The 11274-nt window shown below is 40.2% G+C and overlaps 1 protein-coding gene across 1 annotated transcript; it reads right to left on the bottom strand.

Moving 5' to 3' along the window:
• Positions 1–5572: 5572 nt before the first annotated feature.
• LOC140888538 (uncharacterized) lies at positions 5573–6301 on the bottom strand. The gene has a single exon (XM_073296230.1). The coding sequence runs from the start codon at positions 6299–6301 to the stop codon at positions 5573–5575; it is 729 nt and encodes a 242-aa protein (XP_073152331.1).
• Positions 6302–11274: the final 4973 nt, after the last annotated feature.

Genomic DNA, 11274 nt, shown 5'->3' on the forward strand with positions numbered 1-11274 from the left:
GAACCAAAGTCAGGGGCCTAAGAGGCGTGACTAAGGTGATGAGCTGAACCAAAGTCAGGGGCCTAAGAGGCGTGACTAAGGTGATGAGCTGAACCAAAGTCAGGGGCCTAAGAGGCGTGACTAAGGTGATGAGCTGAACCAAAGTCAGGGGTCTTAGAGGCATGACTAAGGTGATGATCTGAACCAAAGTCAGGGGCCTTAGAAGCGTGACTAAGGTGATGAGCTGAACCAAAGTCAGGGGCCTAAGAGGCGTGACTAAGGTGATGAGCTGAACCAAAGTCAGGAGCCTAAGAGGCGTGACTAAGGTGATGAGCGGAAGACTTAAGCAATCAAATAATAAGTGCGATAAATAAATGCGTAATGTAAATAAAGCAGTAAAAGGGATAAGAGATGTTTATGGAAGTTCGACGATAAATCGTCTACGTCTCCCCTTCTTGGTTAATCAATTAACCAAGGATCCACTAGCACTTCGAACGTCTTGGCCTTGATGGCTCCAAGGATAGCCTTACAACTTGACACGATCACCGCGCCGATACAACTCAACACTCTTGGCCTTAAGGGCTCCAAGGATAGCCTCAACACAACACTTGGCTTCACACTCAAGTGCTTACAACGATAGCACAACACACTTGTCTTCACACTCAAGTGTTTACAACAATAGCACAACCAACTCACAAACTATTTTTATAAGCACTCTCAAATATATCACACAAACACTTTGATAGTGAGAAATTGCTTGCAAAGGAGAGAAGAGATGAGTTGGGATTTCTCTAAATGGTCTTGGCAAGCCTCTATTTATAGTTGGAAAAGATTTGAATTTGAATTTGTGTGCTTGGAGCGTTTATTGGGAAGCCAAGGAGTAGAGACAAAGTGTAGGCGCCGCTGCCTTCTTTTTCCAGCACTGAGCAGATATTGTGAAAAAATCATATCTCTCAATCTAACCGTTGGATTGAGCTCAAATTTGTACAGTCACTTGAAAATATCTCAATCTTCATACTGAACGGTAAAGATTGAATTTGAAAGAATCAAACACGTCCAGTAAATCTCGGAAGTCGCAAAATCACGTTCTCGCTTTTGTTCTGAGCATTACTTTTCAAAAATTCGAATCTCACAATCCATCCGTTGGATTGGCCTGAAATTAACACAAAATCTTTGTAACATCCCGATATTGATAGTGATTGGTGGAGATTGGATTTGGATGCCTCCATCGATTCCAGTAGTCTTCTGAATCCGATATTTCAGCAGTTAGCTCCTTGCAGAAATAGCTACTGTTCAACATATTTGCAAAAATCATAACTCCATATCCAGCCGTTGGATTGATTTGAAATTTGGATACAGACTTTAAAACATCATGGAAATCCATGTGATCGGTGGAGATCGGATTTTAATAACCGAAGCATTCCCAGGTATTTTCTGAAGTTGAGTCTTCATAGTTCATTCCTTGCAGAAGTAAGTACTGTGCAGCTTTGTTTAAAAAATCATATCTCCATATCCAGCCGTTGGATTGCTATGAAATTTGGAGAAAAGCTTGAGAACATCCTGATCTTGATTTTCACTGTTGTAGATCTGATTTGGATGACTGGAAAGTGCCCGGTGAATTTTGAAAGTTTCTGCTTTATAATATTGGCTTGTCCTTGTCCATTTCTTTTACAACTTCAAAGTAACTTCCAAGAATTTGATTGTTAATATGATCTAATCTGCAAAGTATCACTTTAAATGGTTAGTAACAATTAACCGAGTTTTGTAATCATCAAAACATAATAATATGAGATTTGTTAATGCATTAAAAACATTAATCTCATAACACGAGATTTGTATGCGTTTAAGGCGTAACAGCGTGACTAAGGAAATGAGCTGAACCAAAGTCAGGGGCCTTAGAGGCGTGACTAAGGTGATGAGCTGAACCAAAGTCAGGGGCCTAAGAGGCGTGACTAAGGTGATGAGCTGAACCAAATTCAGGGGCCTTAGAGGCGTGACTAAGGTGATGAGCTGAACCAAAGTCAGGGGCCTAAGAGGCGTGACTAAGGTGATGAGCTGAACCAAAGTCAGGGGCCTTAGAGGCGTGACTAAGGTGATGAGCTGAACCAAAGTCAGGAGCCTAATAGGTGTGACTAAGGTGATGAGCTGAACCAAAGTCAGGGGCCTTAAAGGCGTGACTAAGGTGATGAGCTGAACCAAAGTCAGGGGCCTAAAAGGCGTGACTAAGGTGATGAGCTGAACCAAAGTCAGGGGCCTTAGAGGCGTGACTAAGGTGATGAGCTGAACCAAAGTCAGGGGCCTAAGAGGCGTGACTAAGGTGATAAGCAGAACCAAAGTCAGGGGCCTAAGAGGCGTGACTAAGGTGATGAGCTGAGGCACGCTTATATCAACATTTCTGAAAAAATAACTGCTTATAGATAAACGTATAAGGTAGCTTGCATGGATTACAACTTAAAGGAAAATTGAACTTGCAACATTTTAAGAATAATATTTGCGTAAATTGTAAGCGCTCCAAGGTCTCTTCAGCATCTTCCCCTTTGAATCTTCCAAGTAGTAAGCATCCGAGCTGAGCCTCATCACCACCTTGTACAGTCCCTCTCACTTAGGGTCGAGCTTCCCTACAGCCACCTCCTGAACTTTTCTCAGCACCAAATCTCCTACCTGAAAGTCCTTCCTGCGCACCCGACGATTATAGGACCGAGCTATCCTGTTTTTGTACGCTTCCATTCTGATGGCAGAAGCTTCTCTCTTTTCATCAAAAAGTCTAATTCTTCCATTCTCTTTTCTCCATTCTTCTCATCATAGAAAATGATCCGAGCTGACTCCTCCCCTATATCTGCTGGTAAAACTGCCTCATTTCCATATACCAGACTAAATGGAGTCTCCCCTGTCCCAATCCTAGGCGTGGTACGATATGACTATAACATACTAGGGAGTTCTTCCACCCAATTTCCTTGGGCTTTTCCTAATCGGGTCTTCAAGCTTTGCACCAAAGACCTGTTAGTGACCTCCACCTGGCCATTGCTTTGAGGATAATGGACAGAAGTGAAGTGTTGTTGAATTTTCATCTCTTTGCACCAAGCTTGCACCCGGGCTCCCTGAAACTGTCTCCCATTGTCGGAGATAAGCTTCCGTGGTACTCCAAACCTAAACACAATATTCTTCCATAGAAACTTCAAAACTTCTCCTTCCGTAATTCGAGCCAAGGCCTCCGCCTCCACCCACTTAGAGAAGTAATCAATAGCGACCAACAAAAATTTCTTCTAAGCTGGGGCTGGGGGGAAAGGACCCACAATATCCATTCCCCATTGATCAAAAGAACAGGCTGCCACGATCCCTTTCATTAGCGCTGCTGGCTGATGCTGAAGTCTGCTATGTCGCTGACAACTGTCACAAGAAGTTGCCAAAGCTATGGCACTTTTCAATATAGTAGGCCAAAAATATCCCGCTAAGAGAACCTTACGGGCCAGAGAATAAGACCCTTGCCACAACACCCCTCGTGTATCTCCTTCAGGACATAATGAGATTTCTTAGGGCCTAAACACTTGAAAAGAGGTCCAGAAAATGACCTCTTATAAAGAACTCCCTCCACCATCACAAAGCGGAGACTCCTCTGTTTCAACCGATATGCCTTCTTTGGATCCTTTGGTAATTTGCCCTTCTCCATGTATTCCAAGAGCTCTTTTCTCCAGTCACTCTCTTCCTGAGCTAATGGTGCGAGCTCAGTAGAAGGTGTTAATTCCACCTGCACGACTACCTCTCTGTTTCTCCAGTTATGAAGTGAGCTAGCCATCTTGGCAAGATAATCTGCTTTTTCATTGCTCTTCCTCGGAATTTGTTCAAAAATTACCTCATCAAAAAGACCTCGATCTTCCTCTATGGCCTTTAAGTATTCCTTCAACTTCTCATTTTTAACTTCATACGTTCCATTTACCTGCTGAGTTACTAACTGTGAATCAGAGTATAGATGCACCCGAGCTGCCTCAGATTGCTTAGCTGCTTGGAGGCCGATTAACACAGCCTCATACTCTGCCTTGTTATTAGAAGCTCAAAAATCCAACTTAACTGCCAATCTGATCTCATCTCCTTGAGGGGAGATCAAAAACGCCCCCACTCCACATCCTTCATTACTAGAAGAGCCATCAACATATACTTTCCACAAACCCTCTGTTTCCATATGTCTCGTTTCGGCCAGGAAATCAGCCAATGCCTGGGCCTTGATGGCTGATCTTGGTTCATACTGGATGTCTTACTCACTGAGCTCCGTAGTCCATTTCACCAATCTTCCCGAAATATCAACTCGAGTCAATATCCTCCCAATGGGGCTATTGGTCAGCACCACAATAGGATGTGATAGAAAGTAAGGTCTGAGCTTCCTTGCTGTCATAACCAAGGCCAACGCTAGCTTTTCCACCTCCAAATACCGGAGTTCTACACCCTTGAGGGCATGTGAGAAAAAATAGATAGGGTGTTGAGCTGCTCCTTCCTGCCTAATAAGTACAGAGCTGACTGCCCCTTCCAAAGCTGATAAGTAGATGTACAATGGTTCACCAGGAATTGCCTTAGCCAACACAGGGAGTTCATCTAAATAGCTTTTTAGGTCATCAAATGCCTTTCCACATTCATCATCCCATTCAAACTTCTTGGCTTTGCGAAGCACCTTGAAGAAAGATAAGCTTCTATGGGCTGATCTTGATATAAATCGAGACAAGGCTGCAATCCTTCCTGCCAACCTTTGAACTTCTTGCAAGTTACGGGGAGCAGACATGGATCGAATAGCCTGCACCTTCTCAGGATTGGCCTCTATGCCCCTCTCAGTAACCATATACCCCAAAAACTTACCTTCCCTGACTCCGAATACACACTTCTCCGGATTGAGCTTCACCCGATAAGCCCTCAAAGTCGAGAAAGTCTCCTCAAGGTCGGCCAGCAACCCCACATCATCCTGAGACTTTACCAGAATATCATCTACATAAACTTCCACATTTCTGCCAATTTGGGAGGTAAACACTCTGTCCATGAGTCTTTGATAAGTGTCCCCTGCATTCTTCAAACCAAAAGGCATCACTCTGTAACAAAAAGTTCCATGAGAGGTGGTGAAACTTACTTTGTCCTGATCTTCCTCCACCAGAGAAATTTGATGATACCCCTGATATGCATCCATGAAGCATAAGTACTGATGACCTGCCGTAGAGTCAACCAATTGGTCAATTCGAGGCAGTGGATAGCAATCCTTTGGGCACGCCTTATTTAAGTCCCTGAAATCAACACACATTCTCCACTTGCTTGAACTCTTAGGGACAAGGACCACATTGGATAACCAGGTAGGGAATTGCACTTCCCTAATGTGTCCTGCCTTAAGAAGTTCCTCTACCTCTTTTATAATGACCTTATCCTTGTCTGGACCAAAGTGTCTCTTCTTTTGTTTTATCGGTCTTACTCCCGCAAGAATATTTAGTCGATGAACCATAATTTCTGTACTGACCCCTGTGAGCTCCGATACAGACCAAGCAAAAACATCTTTGTTCTTCTTTAAGCAACCAACCAAGCTTTGCTTCACTGATGGGCTCAGATCAGCAGCTAATTTGACAATCTAAGCTCCCGGGATTAACTCCACCTTCTCATGGCCTTCCTCGTACATCAGAAGCACCTTCTGTCCGTGCACCTTCGATGTTCGACCTATTGAAACCATTCCTACCTCCCTCCTCTTCTTCTTTGAATCAATCCTTACCTCATTCACATAGCACAACCGAGCTGCTTTCTGATCACCCCGAACAACCCCCACTTCTCTTCCACTTGGGAACTTCAACTTCTGATGATAGGTAGATGCCACGGCTCGGAAATCACTCAGGGCAGGGCGCCCCAATATTCCATTGAAAGAGAATGGTGCCTCCACCACGGTGAAGCAAGCCATTTTTGTTACTCTCTGATCTCCATTTCCAAGAGATAATGGGAGCACTATCTGTCCCAATGGTTGCAAAGCATGACCTGTGAACCCATACAACTCCGTGGTGATTGGGTCCAACTCAAATCCTTCCAATTTCATTTGGTCAAGGGTTTCTTTGAAGATAATGTTCACTGAGCTCCCAGTATCCACAAAAATGCGAGCCACATCGTAATTGGCTATGGTCAAGGTGACCAATAAGGGGTCATTATGAGGTATCACCACATCCTTTAAATCTTCTCTTCCAAAACTGATGCTCGGATCAGTAGGACAGTTGAGCTGAGAGTTTACCTCAAAATTTTCCAACCTACGCCCGTGAGCCTTGCGAGCCCTTCCTGAATCTCCATTCGTACTACCTCCTGAGATCATATTGATCATGCCTCTATGAGGGTGATTTGCAAGGTGTCAGCAGTGGCAGCAGGTACTTCTAGAGCTGCTGTGTTGAAGCGCTGAACATACTCCCGCAATGGTTCCACCTCGGATTGCTTCAGATTGAACAAAATGAGGGAAGTCTTCAGATATTTCTTGCTACTCGCATATTGGTGTAGAAAAGCTGAACTGAAGTCATTGAAACTCCGAATACTACCAGGTTGTAGGAGGTTGAACCATTGTTGAGCTGACCTCACCAGAGTAGTGAGGAAAACCCTACACTTGATTGCATCCGAATATCTATGTAACAGAGCTGCGTTTTCAAATCTTCCCAAGTGCTCCTCCGGATCTGAGCTCCCATCATACTCCCCTAAAGTGGGCTTCTTAAAATTGGCAGGGAGTTCCTCATCTAGAATAGCCCGTGCAAAAGGGTTTTCCCTCTGTATGGGCCCTGGCCGACCTCCGACTTGCCGACCCAGTCTCCTGATCTCTTCCCATACCGCATCCATTGGATTTCCTCTTCCCCTTGCTCTTCCTCTTCCTGCCATATCTACGTCTTAGCTTGAATTTCCCACATACGGTGCCAATTGATGTACCTCAATAAAGTGATCTCCTTGGATGAGCTGAAGAAACTCCTCCAAATAAAAGATGAACTGCTGCTGACCTGAAACCACTAACAAGAGTGTTAAGGGGGGCCGGAAGGTATTCCGGCGTATCCCCTCCGACGCTCAAGTCAGATGCTAGGATAGCGAAATATAGAGAGTGGTGTGTGCACTCGAGTGAAAATTAGGATCTAAATAATGATAATGAACCTGGTATTTATAGGAGAGAGCTCCGGGTTTATCGCTTGCCTTCCTTATCAGGAACCCGAGAATCCCGGGATTACAATCCCGGATATCTAGGCTGAGATCTCGCTTGAATCTGGTCTCAATAAAGGAAAGAGAGAAATGAATCATTACTGAACCCCTGAACTCACCCTTAACACTGATCCTAACACCTTATCTAGCTTGTCCAGGTGGACAAACCAATCTACGAAGCTAATTCCCCATTGATACCAGGGCCGAGCTGAGCTCCCTAACACCTGAGATGAGCTCCCGACCCGAGCCGGGAATTATGGCGAGGAAGCCTCGCCGAGCTCCGAGCTCCCGAGCCGAGCTCCAGACACGAGCTGGGAATTATGGCGAGGGAGCCTCTCCGAGCTCCGAGCTCCCAAGCTGAGCTCCCGACCTGAGCTGGGATTTATAGCGAGGGAGCCTCGCCGAGCTCCGAGCTCCCGAGCTGAACTCCCGACCCACTTCTAGTTGATTAGGGATATTCTCTTTATCTTAGAATTATCTTAGTGTCATCGATAAGCTGAGGTGACCCCCTCCTTCGGGTATCACATAAATAAATCATAAAAATTTTATGTAATATCAAAAAGCTTCATCGCCTATTTGATTTTTGAAAATTTTTGTATGCATATTAGCTTATTAAATTTTTATAGGGGGTTTTGTGGCAATTAGAATTTTCACAGGGGGTCCGGATGTTATTAGCTCTAAATAACTATGATGTAATTTACACCAAAAAAACTAGGTCTGACCAAGGATCAGTCCGATCAAGATTTCGGGTTTGATCCGACCCTTGGCTAGGTATACAAAAAAACCAATCCATTTTGTGAGACTGGGGACTAACTAGTAATTTCACACGAATGCTTCGGATTCCTGATTCTCGTCTTTTCATGTCTCTGCGGCTGCTCTACTAATTTGTTAAAACTTTGACCCGACATTCAATATGCATATGAACAATTTCGGCAAAAATCCTCTCGAAATTCAACCAAAATCAACTCCAAATTCCATTTCTTTCTCCATGCTTCTGTTCTTGAAATAACTACAACTCCTTTCCATTTTCTATTAAAAAGGTAACTATCGAATTTGATATTTTTTTATATAAAATATAAATCGAAATGCAATGTAAATTAATAACAAATTCAAAGAATTAATTAACTGGACACTCTTTCTTTGTATGCCATCTTCTAGCATGCAATGTCCCAGCGATATTCGATTGTGTTTCCAAAAGTTGATTTCTTTTGCAACATTTTCATCATAACCAGGCCAACTATCGCACGACTGGCTTCAATTAAAGTAAAATCGACGCCTTTTATGAAATTTTTTTTCCAATAAAGTTGAAGTTATTTTTCTCTTATTGTAAAGTGGATCTTTAGAGTTAATGAGATGTTACTTGAAACGTATGACTCGATTGAGTTCAATAATATTATCGATGTATTCTTTATTTATCCTTATGAGTGGGTTTATAACAAAAATAATCGTGTAAAATATATAAGAATAAACATGGATTGTCTGAACTGTGAAGCAACACCTTAAAATTATGTTGAACTCAATCATTAATAAGTTTCAGTACATCGAGTAATTAGTAACTCAACGAGATGATTAATGCTACGTTGTTAATTAAGATGTTATATGTGTGTGTATATATAACTCAATAATTGAAGTGTTAAATCATATGTATTGATAAATATTTATGAGAAATATGTTAAATTATTTGTATTATTTACGTTTCTTTATTGTTATTTCTTGAAAGATATTAATTTGAATACTTCTATCCCAGTTTCTTAATCTTAGACACCGTTTGGTTTGAGGTATGATATAAGTAATATATAGATAAATAATATAATGTAATAAAAAATAAATAAGAAATGATAGTTAAAATTGTATTGGATTTGATTAATAGATTATGATTTATTTGATTTGATTGATTAAATTTTATATAAAAACTTTAAACGAATGTTTTGTCCTTTTAACAATAAATAAAATAAAAATTATATTATTTATAATGGGTAATATAGTAATTTGAATTCAATGATTTGATTTATGTGAGATAAATAATTAATGATTTAATTGATGTAAAATAAATAGTTAATATATAAATAAATAATATGATGAGAAAAACGTGAGATGAAATGTGATGAGTTATACATATATTAGTAATACCATGAACAGAACGGTGTCTTAGTATCAAAGATAAATAGTATAAATATAGCTACAAATAACCATGCTTAAACATCGAGAAGACACTCTATTTATTGTTCCGACTTATTGGGACCCAATCCCATGATGTGACTCGAGAATTAAATCAAGATAATTTAAAGAAAACTTCACTGCCAAAAAATAAATTTGAAGATAATTTAAAGAAAACTAAAAGAATTGAGTCGAAAATCAAAATGGGGTTTGATTGGGGAAATTTTTTGGGGGAAAATATTATGGTTGGACACAGAACTCATACTTTATATATCATATATTTTTTAAAACAATGCGATGAATTCTAATTAAAAATGTGCTTAATAATATGTGACCACATTACAAAGGACCACATAAAATAAAAGAATACAATAAAATAAAAGAATACAATAAAAATATTGGAAAGAAAAATTCAAATAAACCTTGAAAATGGGAGGCTGCAATTTAAATGAGAACACACACGAACTCTCTTTTGAAACATCTTTTTGCATTAAAGATTATTTGGATACTCGATGTTTCATGGGGATCACTCTTTTTTTATATACCTTAATGACCGGATTGCATAATCATCATTAGGATACCATTGTAACTCAACTTTTGTCTGCACCACTCACTTAAAATAACAAAAATTATATGGAACTTGAAGAAACAATCCCACTTTTCATCTTAAATAATTGTTGCTTTCCTTGTTAAGATATGCGAGGGGAATTTATCTCCACTGGACGACAAATAAAGCCAATAATCTCTCAAAAAATATGCAATTTTATACACCTACCAGTACAGTTCTAGCAATGATTCTGTTGATTTACAGAGCTCGAGAAATCCGTGAACAAGAGACTATAAGGTATTGGATAGTGGTGTATTCAAAGATTGTTCATTAATTATTAATCAATAGAAGAATGAGTCTAATGAAGACATCATTCATGATTTCGAAAAAATTATGACAAAATTGATGTCTGTCTTTAATGTGGTTCTTTAATTATGGTGAAGAGAAACAAACAACATATATGCACACTAGATAAATTCTTGGACTTAATGCGATAGTTTGCATAAATCCCGTCACCCAGCCGAGCTCTTTATTATTGAGTTGGTCTCTTGTGAGGCGATCTTATGGATCTTTATCCGTTAGACGGGTCACACTCCCCCTTATTTACAATTTATACTTTTGGCATAAAAAGTAATACATTATCGGATGACTTAATTAGGAGATCTGTTTCACAAAATTTACCCGTAAGATCGTCTCACAAAAATTTTTGTATTATTTCTATTTGAAAATGATCGTATAGATACGAGGGCAACAATTCGAATGGTCTTTCAACTCGTGGAGCGGACAAAGAACAAGATAATTTATGTCCAATTAAATTTGCATGTAGCATCCAAAATAATAAGCTTAAAATTTTTTGAATCAAGTGGGAATACTATTTTCTAGTTTGGCATGACTATATTATACTATCCAACTGTGGAATTCACGTCTGATGAATCGGAATAAAGATCTCGTGTAGAATTCATGTTTAGTCCAAGCTGAATGACCAAAACTTGCTAGAAAGTTGTATGATCTTTGATATTGTAGTCTCTGTGTTAACATCCCAAAATTATGGATCTACCTTTTGCACATTACCCAAAGGATAGCATCGAATAGTTGGACCATATGATAACGTGAGCCTGTGACTATGGACTTTATTCGAGGGTAACCTAAATTGTCGAAACAAAGAGTGTTGTTTCATACCCACCAAGAAAATGATATCGATCAATGTTTTGGTTCAACCCTTTAGGTGGATTGCTTGCTTGCATACATGAGGTAACAGGCAGCACATCCCCGGACAAGGATTAACGATTTATGATAAATTTGAACATCCCTCTAACTTTGCTGCTTGGGGTCGAGGCACATATCTCTACTGTAATTCTCATAGGATGAATGATTCTACATGCAAGATGATCGACTATTTCTTCAGATTTATTAAGATCCTA

The sequence above is a fragment of the Henckelia pumila genome, chromosome 3, assembly GCF_033568475.1.
Source record: "Henckelia pumila isolate YLH828 chromosome 3, ASM3356847v2, whole genome shotgun sequence".
NCBI classification, from domain to species: Eukaryota; Viridiplantae; Streptophyta; class Magnoliopsida; order Lamiales; family Gesneriaceae; genus Henckelia; species Henckelia pumila.